The following is a 16,394-nucleotide window of genomic DNA, read 5'->3' on the forward strand; positions in this document are numbered from 1 at the left end:
ACCTCAAGCATACATGTGATTTCTGCTTCAGAGGTTTCTTTAGCTGCACAAGGATCTGGAGTCCATTGACAGGGAAAGACAAAAGTGCTGGAGGATTAACACCCCCAAGAAACCCTCACTGACAGAGAGAGGCATTTCACTACACATACATTAACATGTATGGTAGAAGAAGAAAGAACATCAATTTGAAGGCATGGAGACCTGGCTTTGAATCTTGATCTGCCACTTGTTGGCCTGGTGACAGTAAGTTAGATGCATTTTTAAATAACAAATCTGCAAATGTATTAAAAGGGGGTAATGATACTCATATGCATATAGCACACATGGAATTTTCAAGACCTACAGCATCTGCCATCAGTATCCCTGTATCTTCAAGGAAACGCCTACAACGTGACTATTGTTTTTCCTGCTTCACAGATAAGGAAATTAGATTGAAGCTATTTAGTAACTTGTCTGGAGTTATAGAATTTATCATCAGAATTCAAATCAAGGCTAGTCAACTGTCCCATTCTTTTTCCTTCTATTATACCTCACTACTGCCAGGAAAATACCAAGCCTGGTGATGAGTAGGCAGCAGCAAAACTCAGTCCCCTTTCTTTGTTCATGATTAATAACTTCTTTGACAGTTGATTACCACAGTTGATTAAGACAAATCCTAGGGATATTTCAAGACACTATGATGATGGTGACTAAGGAAAGACAGAAAAGGTGTTTTAGGGATGATAATAGTGTGGGACTTTCCTATTATTACGGAAGGCTGATTTTAATTACATGAACTACATTAGTTCAACAACCAGCCTTCCTCTTTCTGACCCTAAAATTAAATATATATATATATATATATATATGTATATACATATATATATATATGTATGTATGTATTAAGTTCTAACTACTAACTATTGAGTTATAACTACTCATCTATTAAAAGTAGGATTATATTCAATACATATAAAATTCAACCATGAGAAACCAGTCATAATTCTTAACTACCTGTAATCATATAAAGTAAGGACTTGTGTAATACTAGCCTTCAACCTACAACTTCTTGAAGATATCGAAAGTAGTGCTACCAGAAGAAGGCAGTTCCCTGAGTATTCTCCTGTGTACCTGATGAAGAGTGAACTGTGGTCACTGCGTTCACATCCGCATCCATCATGGAGCCACAGCTGGATTCCGTCAGGGTCCCATGGACAGTCACAGGTGCAATGGTGGTGTGACGCAGGGCTGCCTTCAGGGGTGCTACCTGGTTATACTGGACTGAAGACAGGCATCCAACAAAACCCAGGGTGTTGGCTTTGGCAACTACAGAATCCAGTCCAACATGCTCTGCAACATGAAAGACACGCCTGTGTTTTGTGTTTGTTTGTTTGTTTTTTCAAATTATGCTCTATATCCTTTTTAAATAATGTTTAAAATTACAGAACTTACCTTAGAATTCTTTGAGTCTCTCCTTGTCTTCTCTCCCCAAACCTTACCCTACACTATAAGCATCAATTTATCAACCACATATCATGGAAAACTGTTAGGGCCATCTCTGCTTTCAATTAATATTTAAAACTTCCAAATTCTCATTCATATATTTTATGAACTATAACAAAGACTTAATAAATCTGTTCTACACTCTGGATGTTTTATAAAATTCTTTCATTATCCCCGTCACCATTTATCTACAGATGCTTGGGATTAGTTCAAGCACACTACAGTGCTCATTACATTGCACTCAAAAATGTCGCAAGTAAAAGGCGAAAGATTTATGTGATCTGAAGAGAAACCAGACTTTTTGTCTTTGTCTTTGTCTTTTGTCTTTGTGACATGCAACAGATCTGGCTTTGAAGATCTGGGGAGAGAGCAACAAGCCAAGGAATGTAGACATGTTGCATGTCTTTCCTCCACAGTCACTCCTGCTTCTAATTCTCTCCTGTTGCTTTCTTTTTTTCACCTTAAAGACTCTGGTGAATACAGCGGGCTCACTCAGAAGTTTCAGGTTATTCTCCCTCTTTTAAAGCTAGCCGATTAGCAACGTTAATTTCATTGGCAACCTTACTCCTCTTTGCCACTTAACCTAACATATTCACAGGTTCTGAGGATAGGACTTGGGTATCTCTGTGGATCGTTATTCTTCCTACCATTACATGTCTGAGATACCATGAGAATTTTCCAGGTAATGATAATGAAAATTTAACAGAGATGTAAAGTGACACTTCTTCAAAAGTAAAAGAACATTGGAGCGGGGGTTGGGGGGTGGAAACTACTGATTTCCAAATATTCCAATAAATATCCTATAGTAGTGGTACATATTTGTTACTCATTAAAGGATCACACATATGTTCATGTTTATTTCTCAATATGGACTCCAAAAGACTTTCTCATAAGAGACTTTTTGAATACTGTTATGTAACAGTTTCCCAGGCCAAAGAGCCTTCTTTAATGAAGACAGCGTACTTTTGCTAAATGGCACTACAACTCAGTGTACCCTGCTCTAATTCCAAACACACATTCACTACTGATTGGTAGTTCTCAAGGGATAAAGTTAGAGATTAGAGCATTTAAAATAAGAGGAAGAAGATAGGAGAAGAAAAGCAGAAACTGACATGAAGTTTTTGCATTGTAGGATTTCAAACCAGTGGAAAGTGACATGTCATTGTCATTGTGCCTTAAGGGTCTAAGTCAAAAGTGCCAGATCTCATTCCCAGAACCCAGATAGAAAGAACCCTAGATCAGGGCCAAGGTCCTTGGAGAACATCAATCTAGTGACTGCTAGGGATACAGGCTCCAGGAACAAGAAAAAGCACATGGGTAAATTGGGGAAAATGACAGACAATAACATTCTCTTCTTAAAGGAAGAGATGTTTTGAATAAAGTCTTATGTCTAAAGTGTATTTATTCTAGGTGTATAATAAAGATGGAACCCTGGAGATGTTTCTGAAAAGAAATGAAGAGAATAAAACTCCCTGATAGGAGAAAATACTCCCAGTACGGGGCCGGATATAATGATCTCTCAGATCTTTACATATATGGAGATGTTAATTAATTAATTAAAATATATATTAGGATGACTACAAATTTTTTTCTTCATATAGCCTTGTTAACTAATATGTGGTAGGTAATAATCATTTATTAAAAGAAATTTAAAAGTTACAAATACTCAGTGGTCCCCATCTATTACAAGTACCTATTACATAACTATGCAATAACTGGTTTTAAAGTATTTTTCTTTTTCCCCTCAAAAGGTCTTCCAGCTATTTGTTACTATTAGCCAAAATTTACAAAGGAAGACACTGACTCTTAGAAAGGTTAAAAGATTAAAAATGTTCATCATCACTAGCCATCAGGGAGATGCAAATTAAAACCACATTGAGATACCACCTTACACCACTTAGAATGGCCAAAAGTAGCAAGACAGGAAACAACATATGTTGGAGGGGAGGTGGAGAAAGAGGAACCCTCTTACACTGTTGGTGGGAATGCAAGTTGGTGCAGCCACTTTGGAAAACAGTGTGGAGATTCCTCAAGAAATTAAAAATAGAGCTTCCCTAAGACCCTGCAATTGTACTCCTGGGTATTTACCCCAAAGATACAGATGTAGTGAAAAGAAGGGCCATCTGTACCCCAATGTTTATAGCAGCAATGGCCATGGTCACCAAACTGTGGAAAGAACCAAGATGCCCTTCAACGGATGAATGGATAAGGAAGATGTGGTCCATATACACTATGGATGATTATGCCTCCATCAGAAAGGATGAATACCCAACTTTTGTAGCAACATGGATGGGACTGGAAGGGATTTGCGAGTGAAATAAGTCAAGCAGAGAGAGTCAATTATCATATGGTTTCACTTATTTGTGGAGCATAACAAATAGCATGGAGGACAAGGGGAGATGGAGAGGAGAAGGGAGTTGAGGGAAATTGGAAGGGGAGGTGAACCATGAGAGACTATGGACTCTGAAAAACAATCTGAAGGTTTTGAAGGGGTGGGGGGTGGGAGGTTGGGGTTACCAGGTGGTGGGTACTGGAGAGGGCACAGATTGTATGGAGCACTGGGTGTGGTGCAAAAACAATGAATACTGTTATGCTGAAAAGAAATTTTAAAAAATTAAATTAAATTAAATTAAAAAAAAAGACAATGTGGCGAAGTTGAGGCTCAACTATATTCAGGTTATAACTTGAAACACAGGATTTTTTATTATTTTTTTTAAACTCTTCCTGTCAGTTAACCTCCCTCTGCTGGATACACCTGGTTTGAATTCTATCTCCACCACTTTCTGTGGATTACTGACTAAATAAACCTTTGTGGGATTTAATTTCTACAACCAGACAATGCTAACTTGTTGTTGTCAATCTCTTTAAGATTTTTTTATTTCTTTAAGACTTGCTTATTTATTTTACAGAGAGAGAGTGACAGAAAGAGAGCTCAAGTGGGTGGAGGGGCAGAGGGAGAGGGAGAGAGAGGGAAGCAGACTCCCCTCTGAGCACAGAGCCCTGTGCTGGGCTGGATCTCATGACCCTGAGAGCATTTGCCCTGAGCCAAAACCAAGAGCTGGATGCTGAACCAGCTGAGCCACCCAGACACCCCTAATTCTTTTTATTTGTAACTGAAACTGAGTTGACATACAATAATACAGTAGTTTCAGGTATATAGCATAGTGAATCAATAATTACACATTTTAGAACATACCACAAGTGTAGTTATCATCTGGCACATGTTAGTACATTGTTATTGACTACATCCTTTATGCTGCACTTTTCAGCCCTGTGACTTCTTTATTTTCCAATTTCAATTTTGTACCTTTTAACCCCCTTCACCTATTTTACCCATCACTCATCTCCCTTTCCTCTGGCAGCCACCAGTTTGTTTTCTATATCTATGGTCTGATTGAGTTTTTTTGCTTGTTCATTTGTTCTGTTTTTTATATTCCATATGTAAATAAAGTCCTATGTTATTTGTCTTTCTCTGTCTGGCTTACTTCACTTAGCATATTACCCTCTAGGTCCACCCATTTTGCTGCACATAGCAAGTTCTCATGATTTTTATGGCTGAGTAATATTCCACTCTACATATATAACACATCTTTTTATCCATTCATCTGTCCATAGATATCTGGGTTACTTCCATATCTTGGCTATGGTAAATACTGTAAAAATAAGAAAAAATAAAACAAAGCAAAACAAACAAACAAAAAAACTTGACTTGCTACATAAATTTGGAAACACTCAGCTTCTGAAGGAAAATTTATGCCCCTCTATTAAAGGAAGTGGATTCTTTTAGCCACAGGATGTACAGATCTTCACATGGTCATAAGTATTTGACACTAAGAGTTTAGTTGACCCAATCCAGGCTAATTTTAGGCAGAAAGTTTATTCTGGATTAAAAAAAAAAGGAGAAAAGATCAACAATTTGCCAAAAATAGACATAGCTCTAGGATGTAACATGACATTTGCTATATGTCAAAGCCATTTATGACTTTTGAATCCTAAAGTGTCAAAATATAAGCCATACAGACCCATTCAACCTGAGCTTATAATAGTAAAATGTTGTACTAACATAAAATATAAAGGAAGATGATATTAATAGAATGTATGAACAGTATATACAAGTAAAGAGTTTTTCCATCAAGAGTTCATTGTGGCTTTTAGGTAAGACAGAAGTAGTCTGAAAATGTAACTACCAGGAGTATCCAAAGGCTAAGATCTGTAGCCTACAGATAAAAGCTTTTAACCCTTAAAGGGGAATAATGTATTAAAAAAAAATACTTTGCATTTACTTAATGTGTTATGCTTTTCATGGTATGTTCATTTTGTATACCTTATGAAAATATTCATCCTTGTGAAGTGACAAAATATGAGATAGTTATATACAATTACCAGTTATTAAAACCAAGACATAAGATCAAGAAATTGTCCAAAGCAAATTTAAGGATCCCTGGCCAACCCAGGACTGGAACTTAGGTCTCCAGGACTTTATCCTTTTTTTTTTTTTCTTCCCCATTACATCATACTTAACACACTTCTGTAGGTATTTATTTTTGATAACATGAAAAGAAACCTTACCTCTGTAGCATGACTTACAGCCATTCACTGGGTCATCTGCCTCCACCCATCCATCCCATCTGGATTACAGACAACCTGAACTACCTCGGTCTTACCTGAACACCTAAACAGGCACACAATCTGCCAAGAAGGCCTTTCTGTCCCTTAAATACATGGAAAATATCTGCCCCTACACCGTAAAACTTATATCTATTTATTGGCCACCCATGGCAACCGTTCAGTCTGAAAGAGTGCACTTAACAATTGTTAGCAAGCAGACATTTCCCTACCTCTGTGAGTTTTCATTTACTTTGAAGGAGTATTTAACAGAGCCCCCAATGGTTTCAGGCAGTAAGTCTTATGGTAGGGGCAGATCACTGTGGCTATATAGGAGCACAGAAAAGATCCTGAACACAGTTTAGGACAGTGGAGATCAAACTCAGTGTGTAAAAGAATTTCCAGCAAAATGTATGAAAATAACTCTTTTTTTTTGGATCTCTAATCATTCAGTAGGTTGGTCTGTTGTGGAGGTATCCAAGAATTTGCATTTTTAAAGCATATTGTTAGTCACATATGATATGGATATTTCATGGACCACACTGAGAAACACTGATTTAGGAAAGATAGCTTGGAATAAATGTATTTAAATAAATTCTTAAATGATGAATGGACAATAATCATGAATGAGTGAGTGGGCAGAGGGTTCCAGTAAAGCCTGTGTAAGACCTACAACAAGGAGTTTAGCACATTTAAAACAGAAAAATCAGGTTAACTTCACTTTAAATTAAAGCAAAAGGGGGTTCCTGGGTGGCTCAGTGGGTTAAAGCCTCTGCCTTCGGTTCAGGTCATGATCCCAGGGTTCTGGGATCGAGCCCCACATCGGGCTCTCTGTTCAGCAGGGAGCCTGCTTCTCCCACTCTCCCTCTGCCTGCCTCTCTGCCTACTTGTGATCTCTGCCTGTCAAATAAATAAATAAATAAATAAATAAAGCAAAAGATGATGTTAGAAAGATAGGCAGGAGCCAGGAGGAGGCATTTTACATCTATGACCTTATTTATTTCACAATATTGTTTCCAAGTCTATCCCCTGACAAGATTGGAAGCGTCCTGCTTTCGGGAGCACAGTTCTTTTCAGAGTTCCACCCTCATTAACTAGCACACAGTGCCCATCACACACACAATGTGTGTTTGGTAAAGACTTGAAGGAATTAATGAATGAAAAAATACATGTTCCCTAACATGAGCAGTAACGCAGCCTAATCAGAGATATTTACATCCATTTCAAACTTCATTCTGGCCATTGATCAGCATATAGTTTCCTTACTTTCACATTCACATTCAGGACATGTTGTGTGGAACTCTCTTTGATGAGGCCAGCCAAGTCCATTAATATTTCGTACAGCTCTGCCAAGAGTGCACATGGAATAGCCTCCTCATTATTTCAGCACCTTGTTACCTAGAGCTAAATGTACTATTCATATGGCGTCTGAGTGGCCATGTACGTTTGGTTGCTATGTGTCCTAGTGTCCATCCTCTTCATAATGATCCTGTACACTTTAAGAGTCAGGGCCTATGAATTTGTTCTTCACGTGGCTGAGGAAGCATCTTCCAAAAACCAAATGGCAGCCTCTTTTTCTGAAAGTCCCTTTGCCGATGAGCACGTCTTTAGACACCTTGCCAAAAAGCACATGTCCCCTTCTCTTCCTCTTAGTCATTAGCACTGAAACCAGGTGACTTTCTTTCTAATTCATTTCCTCAAACTTTGTAATTGTGTGTGTGTGTGTGTTTATTGGTTTAGCTTTTATGCAACACACTAGACAAAAATTTTTATGAAGAAAGCATACTTATTTGCTTACCACTAACTACCAATTTTCTAACATAGTATTTCAGACACAGAGGTTGTTAAATAAATCTGTTGGATGATTGACAGAGTCCACATGGCACAGGGTCTCCCTATAACAGGTCTTCCATGACTCTTTGAGTAAAAATACAGACATACATATATATATATACATATATATGATAATGATACAAGAAAACTAAAAAATAACCAGGCTAGTTCAGTAAACAAAAGTTCTACCATTTAAAAATTCATTATTTTAACTGGACAACTCAGTAGATGAACTATATTTTTCATTGTTAAATTGGGTTGCTTAGTTATGTGCCTGATGCAAAGGCACCCTTATGGATGAGGGATAGTGACTACTGAATCAGTAAAACCTTAGCAACAATATCCAAATCTAAAAATTATAGATATGATACCCCAATGTCAATTCCGCTTTTTTTCCATAGAAAAATCACCTTTTTGACTTTAAGACTGGGATTTGCAATCCAATATAAAAGTCCATTCTTTGGGATTCAAAGAAACAAAAAATAATTCCTCCTGGGGTACTAAACATTTGATATGGGGTCAAAACCAAACTCACATATATTAATTTGTACCTATGTGTTTGTACTGTTAAAGGAAATAAGCAAAACTGCAGTCTTGCCTGTTCTAACAGAAAATCTTTTAACAGAGTCCCAAAATAACCTAGAGAAATATATTCTACTAGGATATGAAACTGCTACTTTGGAGTTAAAAGCACCAATATGAGTAAAAACCATCCTGAGCACCTTTAGTGCTTTGATGTTATTCCTCTCTCTCGTGCGCGCGCGCTCTCTCTCTGTTTGTTTACAGATTTAAATGAGGCAAGGAGCACTCTGGGTTTGGAAGGTGAGGGCTCCTCTTCTGTGGCTGCCCCAACTTCATGCTTGAGCAAGGTGGCTCTACAGTTCAGGCATCGCACAATCACCCACATCCAGATCCAGTCAAGTCCAATGGTTGGGGGAGTAGGTGGGAAAAAAAGACTGCCTCATCCCTCATCCTATATTTCTTTTTAAGAATGAAGAATCCTGGGGCATCTGGACAGAAAAGTCCCTTAAGCGAAGCACTCTTGGTTTGTCCCCATTGTTTCAGCTCAGGTAATGATCTCAGGGTGGTGACATCATGATCAGTACAGAGTCTGCTTAAGTTTCTCTCTCCTTCTCTGCCCCTCGTCTCCACGTACATGCTCTCTCTCTCTCTACATAAAATAAGTAGATACATCTTAATTAAAAAAAAAAAAAAGAAGAAACTTTTCTCAGAAACACAGCTACTCCACTACCTTTCAGACTTCCTCTAATTAGACAGGTTGTGTCATGTGCTCATGCCTACTCCAATCTCTGGCAGTGAAAATGGACCATCGTCATTTACTTGGACCAGCAGTTCAAAGACCTGTTTTTGATCTCAAGACCCATTTCTACTTTTAAAAATTTGGAAAAAAAAATTGGATATTCATAACCCTTTTGTATCTATCACTAACTCCTGTATTAGAAATGAAAGCTGAGGAAATTTTATTTTATTTATTTTTTTAAAGATTTTATTTATTTGGCAAACAGAGATCACAAGTAGGCAGAGATGCAGGCAGAGAGAGAGAGGAGGAAGCAGGCCCCCCGCTGAGCAGAGAACCTGATGTGGGGATCGATCCCAGGACCCTAGGATCATGACCTGAGCCGAAGGCAGAGGGTTTAACACACTGAGCCACCCAGGCACTCCAAAAGCCGAGGAAATTTTAAAACAAAACCTCAGAGCACCCATCCCATTAGCTGTCTGAGTAAAGATATTATCACACATCTTATAGCCCCTGAAAAAACCATTTTACTTTTGTGAGAGAACATAACAAAGACATAAAATCTCTAGTATGAAAATAAATATGGTTTTAATATTGTGAATTCTCTAAAAAGGTCCCAGGTTCGGGGCGCCTGGGTGGCTCAGTTGGTTAAACGACTGTCTTCGGCTCGGGTCATGATCCCGGGGTCCTGGGATGGAGTCCCACATCGGGTTCCCAGCTCCATGGGGAGTCCGTTTCTCCCTCTGACCACCCCCTTCATGCTCTCTCACTCTGTCTCTCTCTCACTCAAATAAATAAATAAAATAAAATAATCTTTAAAGAAAGGTCCCAGGATCCCCCAAACCCCACTCCCAATGACCCCTGGACCAAACATTTAAAACCACTGCTTCAGACCAATTAGGAAGAATCCTCCAGGACTGATTGAGAAAAACTTTACAGAAGCACATGACTTCATGGAAGAGCATGAATGTTTGAATAAAACCAGATTTTTTTTTTCTCTGTTATATGGTGGTTTTATTTTTGTTTTCATTTTTTATTAACATATAATGTATTACTTATTTCAGGTGTACAGGTCTGTGATTTATCAGTCTTACAGAATTCACAGAGCTCATCATAGCACTACCTTCCCAATATCCAATACCCAGCCACTCCATCCCTCTCACCACCCCTCCCTTCCAGCAACCTCAGCTTGTTTCCTATGATTATGAGTCTCTTATGGTTTGTCTCCTTCTCTGGTTTCATCTTGTTTCATTTTTTCCTCCTTTCCCCTATGATCCTCTGTCTTGTTTCTCAAATTCCTCATATCATTGAGCTCATATACCAGACTTTTGTTAGGAAGGGAGAATTAAATCAAAATGGATGGTGAGTAGATCACCAATACTGAGTTGCATACACAAAAACCAACAATCTCTGGAAGCCATGCAAGAGCCATATTTACACACACATAAATACATACACATACATACATAAGAACCTATCTAAATAACATTAAGTAACAACGTCATTTCAACAAACAAAAGTTCTACCTTTAAAAATCCTACCTCCCACCACACATTCAGTTTAAAAAGCAGCCCCACATCGGGCTCTCTGCTCGGCAGGGAGCCTGCTTCCTCCTCTCTCTCTGCCTGCCTCTCTGCCTACTTGTGATCTCTGTCTGTCAAATAAATAAATAAATAAATAAATAAACAAAATCTTTAAAAAAAAAAAAAAAAAGAAGAACTAGAAGGAACATACTATTTAAAAAAAAAAATAAAAAGCAGTTATTTTTGATAAGCTATTTGTTGAACTTTTATAACTCTTTTTTTTTTTAAAGATTTTATTTATTTATTTGACAGAGCAATCACAAGTAGGTAGAGAGGCAGGCAGAGAGAGAGGAGGAAGCAGGCTTGATGCGGGGCTCGATCCCACGACCCTGGGATCATGACCTGAGCTGAAGGCAGAGGCTTTAACCTACTGAGCTACTCAGGGGCCCCAACCTTTTATAAATATCTTGATGTCTAGGTTGAATGACCTAAATTTGGCTGCTCTAAATAAGGAATAATAGAGCTATTCTTTAGGGACTGAATGAAGATGAAACAGGCAAAACTGTCCCATTGGTGATGATCATATTTGATGTTGCCTTTTTTTTTTCTTTTTTTGTAAATTATCTTCTATTCTGGTGTGAACCTGTATCACATACCTCATCATAAAAGACACTATTATATGCCTATGTCATTCAGGATGACCTTTGAAATACTGCTCCATAATAATACTACAGGTACTAGTTACTAAGCATCTATCAGATTAAGTGGTAAAGATTCACACAGACAAATGGCATACATTAGCTTTAAGAGTTGGAAAAACAGAGTAGTGTAGAATTATAACTTCTCTGTAATGAGAAAAGTAAATTTATAGGGATTCAAAGTCACTGTAACTAAAACTCCTGACTCTTCCATTACATTTGAGGCAAGTCTGTAAGCTAAAGAATGCAAGGGACACTATAAGGAAAAGGAAAAGGAAAGAGATTTGTCCCTGAAGCCCCCAAAAGGAACACAGCCCTATTTAATTTTACCCTCATAAGGCTTATATAACACTTCTGACCTCCACAAATATATGATGAATTTATGTTGTTGTAAATCACCAGGTTTGTGACAATTTGTAACAGCAGCAAGAGGAAAGCAATGCACATAGGGACATTCTTTGTGAATGTTAAAGTGGTTCTGTTTCTATTTTTAAAACATACTTAGATACTAATATTTTAATGGCTATATAACAGTGGTAATTTTATCATTTAAATATTTCTATTTAATAAATTTGGTGATTGCAAAGTTTCCACTTTGTATGTCTCTAATATGCACAAATTTCAATTGTCACAATTTAAATCACACCAGTCCTCAAGCAACATAATTCAAGTTTCAGCAACCATAGAGGACTAACTGGGAATAATTGCATAAAGTACAAATTCTCCTGCTAGCTCTTCAGTCAACAAACAAACACGTAAGTTACAAATGCTCAGCATAATTAGTGACCAATCACAACATTTCTTTCAAAACCTATTGGTGATTGGTCACTGGGGCTTCTATTATTCAGTTCCCACACAGACAGCAAAGCACAGAGTTGTGTCACTTCTTCATCTCTCAATGATAATCCCATGTGACATTTTCTAAAAATAGATAAAAAGGGGGAATTGGTCAACAAAGATGAATATACAGCAAAGAAATAAAAAACAACACTGATGATTAAACTCAGATGTAAAGATATTCATACAAAGGAATAGCTGACCATGGAAATGCTGACATATGTTGTTTGACCGACTCTAGATCTGCAGCCACAGGAAATTAGTGAAAGTGATACAATTTGATACAAATGAAGAAGTGGGTTTGTGACAAAAAGAATGACAATGACCCAGGGGAAGGGCTACTAGTAGAAATCTTTACATTAAAGGAACTCTCCAAGACATTTCAGGTCATTGAAAGTACAAAGGATAATATATTAGAAGCTGATCCAAATGTAGGGGTAAGACAGTTAACCATGGCCTAGAAAAGATATTTCTTCCCTATTTGCCGTATAACAAGAAGTAAGCACTGTGAAAACTACTCTTAATACATTTTTAACAAGCACACTAATTTTCAATGTTTCTAATATTTTAGGTGACAGTGTACTAAACAGATATTAGTTTTTCTATTTTTTCATTTCCCTAAGAGAACTTTTAATGCTGTAGAAAAAAAATGTATGGAATCAGAAGAGACCCCAAATCGCTAAGGAAATGTTGAAAAGCAAAAATAAAACTGAGGCATCATGTTACCTGATTTTAAGCTTTACTACAAAGCTGTGATCACCAAGACAGCATGAAAAATAGACACATAGACCAGTGGAACAGAGTAGAGAGCCCAGATATGGACCCTCAACTCTATGGTCAAATAATCTTCGACAAAACAGGAAAAAATATACAGCCGAAAAAAAACAGTCTCTTCAATAAATGGTGCTGGGAAAACTGGACAGCTATATGTAGAAGAATGAAACTCGACCATTCTCTTACACCGTACACAAAGATAAACTCAAAATGGATAAAAGACCTCAACATGAGACAGGAATCCATCAGAATCCTAGAGGAGAATATAGGCAGTAACCTCTTCGATATCAGCCACAGCAACTTCTCTCAAGATATGTCTCCAAAGGCAAAGGAAACAAAAGTGAAAATGAACTTTTGGGGCTTCATCAAAATCAAAAGCTTCTGCACAGCAAAGCAAACAGTCAACAAAACAAAGAGGCAACCCATGGAATGGGAGAAGATATTTACAAATGACAGTACAGACAAAAGGTTGATATCCAAGATCTATAAAGACTTCCTCACACTCAACACACACAAAACAGACAATCATATCAAAAAATGGGCAGAAGATATGAACAGACACTTCTCCAATGAAACATACAAATGGCTATCAGACACATGAAAAAATGTTCATCATCATCACTAGCCATCAGGGAGATTAAAACCACATTGAGATATCACCTTAAACAACTTAGAATGGCCAAAAGTAGCAAGATAGAAAACAACATGTGTTGGAGGGGATGCGGAGAAAGGGGAACCCTCTTACACTGTTGGTGGGAATGCAAGTTGGTGCAGCCACTTTGGAAAACAGTGTGGAGATTCCTCAAGAAATTAAAAATAGAGCTTCCCTAAGACCCTGCAATTGTACTCCTGGGTATTTACCCCAAAGATACAGATGTAGTGAAAAGAAGGGCCATCTGTACCCCAATGTTTATAGCAGCAATGGCCATGGTCACCAAACTGTGGAAAGAACCAAGATGCCCTTCAACGGATGAATGGATAAGGAAGATGTGGTCCATATACACTATGGACGATTATGCGTCCATCAGAAAGGATGATGCAACTTTTGTAGCAACATGGATGAGACTGGAAGAGATTATGCTGAGTGAAATAAGTCAAGCAGAGAGAGTCAATTATCATAGGGTTTCACTTATTTGTGGAGCATAACAAATAGCATAGAGGACAAGGAGAGATGGAGAGGAGAAGGGAGTTGAGGGAAATTGGAAGGGGAGGTGAACCATGAGAGACCATGGGCTCTGAAAAAAAATCTGAGGGTTTTGAAGGAGTAGGGGGTGGGAGATTGGGGGGACCATGTGGTGGGTATTGGAGAGGACATGGATTGCATGGAGCACTGGGTGTGGTACAAAAACAATGAAAAGAAATAAAAAAAAAAAAAGTCATAGAATACCAAAATTTTTTCTCATGAGTTATTAAGAACTTTGTCCCAGGTGCAGTGTATGTGGTCACTTTTACTGTTCTGCAGTACTCTGTGAAGCATGGACTGCTTATATCATATTCATCATGAAAAGATAACTTAGGCGGCACCTGAGTGGCTCAATAGGTAAGCATCTGCCTTTAGTTCAGCTCATGATTCCAGGCACATCACAATTACAGTGCAGCATCCACCAGCGGGCAACGGTCCCAGCCCAGAAGCCTCCTCCTCCAGGCCGTCTCCTGTTCTTCCTCCACAAACTACAGAATTCACACAAGGTGGCCTCCAGAATAATTGAGATCAAACTTGTTCCATGACCCAGATGTGAACAAAGATTTCATCCCCTGACTTCTCTGTAAGGCAAGGAGCCCATAAGAGATTGTCCCAACTGTCAGTCATCAGTTCTTGGTAATTTATATCATTGTCCCTCTATCAGAGTTTTTGGGTTTGGCTAAAAGAGTGGCATTTCTTTTCCTATTTCTCAATCAGACTCAGGGAGTACAAAATCACAGATTATCCATATTAGTTATTTGAATTTGGCTGCATGTATTGAAAAAAGAAAGAAAGAAAGAAAGAAAGAAAGAAAGAAAGAAAGAAAGAAAGAAAGAAGCTAAAAAATTAGTTCATTTTATACTCAGTTAGTAAAAAGTCTGATGTTCAACCAGTCTAGGGTTGGTATCTTGGTTTCAGATATCACCAGAATTTTTTATAGATTTATACTTCCTGCCTCATAGACTAGGGACTTTGTCTTCCTCCTCATAACATAAGTTGAGGAGCTTCAGTTACTAGGTCTATGTTCCAGACAGAAAAAAATAGAGTGAGTAAAGGGCAAAAGTGTGCATACTTCCTAAGTCAGTCCTTTTGGAAAACCCTAGTGACTTCTGCTTTGAGCCCATTGTCCAGGACAATGTTGCATGGCCAGTTTTAACCCAAAAAGAAGGCTGAGAACATACTGAACAAGGGGAACACTTCCCTCAAACAAATAAGCAAACAAAACCAGAAAACACTACTATGTTCTATTAAGAAGAGGAGAATAAATATTGAAGATGATGTGAACTTTTTATAGTGTCTGATTCAAAACCCTTCAGACAAACTTTCCTCTTTACATGCTATTAAACAATTGTGTAACTTCCCCTCTAGACACAGGTTTTCATTACCGATGAATCAGACAGCTCCCTGGTTTCAACATTCAACTCTCCCACTTATTAACATTGTGTCCTTCGTATACTTACGTGTTATCTTTTGGACTGCTTATTCATTTATAAAACGAGAATGAGTAGAGTGCCTGCATGTGATAGATTACAAGGGGCCACAATTGTTGACATTCCATCCATTGAGACATAAGCTCTATCTCCTGTCCCACTGAATGCGAGTTGACTTGTGGCTGCTTTGATCAATGAAGCCCAATGTAAATGATACTCTGACAATTGCAGGACTAACCTTCAAGAGTGCTGGCACCTTCTGCTTTGGGGGCTTGGGGCCCCAACCTTTCAGGAAAAAAAGCCCCACTACCCTGAAAGATCATGTGGACAGAACTTGACTAAATGGAGAAAGAGAAGGTCTCTCCTGAGCTCAGCTTTCTAGATGTCCCTTCCAAGGCACCATGCTTGTGAATAAATATGTCTTAGATGCCCCAGACTGGCCCAGAACTCTGCAAATAGCTAAAAGACCAATCAGACAAGCTCAGCCCCAATTCCACAAAATCATGAAATATTTTTAAATAGACATTGCATTGAACTACTAAATTATGGGATAGTTTGACATCCAGCAAAAGATACTTAAGATTATACCTCACACTTGTTGTGAGGACTAAATGTAAAATGAAGGTGGCTCTCACTTATTGCCTGGCACACAGTAAATACTCAACAATGTTTACTCGACAATTATTCTCTAAGATCCCACACACCTGCCTGTGGAAGGAGATGACCCATCTGTCCAATCAGGTCTCTATCATGCACTTTCCACCTCAGGAC

At 38.2% G+C, this 16,394-nt stretch overlaps 1 protein-coding gene across 2 annotated transcripts in view; it reads right to left on the minus strand.

Moving 5' to 3' along the window:
* Positions 1–16,394, minus strand: part of CNTNAP5 (contactin associated protein family member 5) — an 842,021-nt gene that overhangs the window by 10,347 nt on the left and 815,280 nt on the right. For both annotated transcript variants that reach the window (XM_059166599.1, XM_059166598.1), the window contains one exon: positions 1,111–1,329. In XM_059166599.1, coding sequence (XP_059022582.1) covers positions 1,111–1,329 — 219 coding nt within the window. The remainder of the gene's footprint in view (positions 1–1,110; positions 1,330–16,394) is intronic.

This window comes from Mustela lutreola, chromosome 3 (assembly GCF_030435805.1).
Source record: "Mustela lutreola isolate mMusLut2 chromosome 3, mMusLut2.pri, whole genome shotgun sequence".
NCBI classification, from domain to species: Eukaryota; Metazoa; Chordata; class Mammalia; order Carnivora; family Mustelidae; genus Mustela; species Mustela lutreola.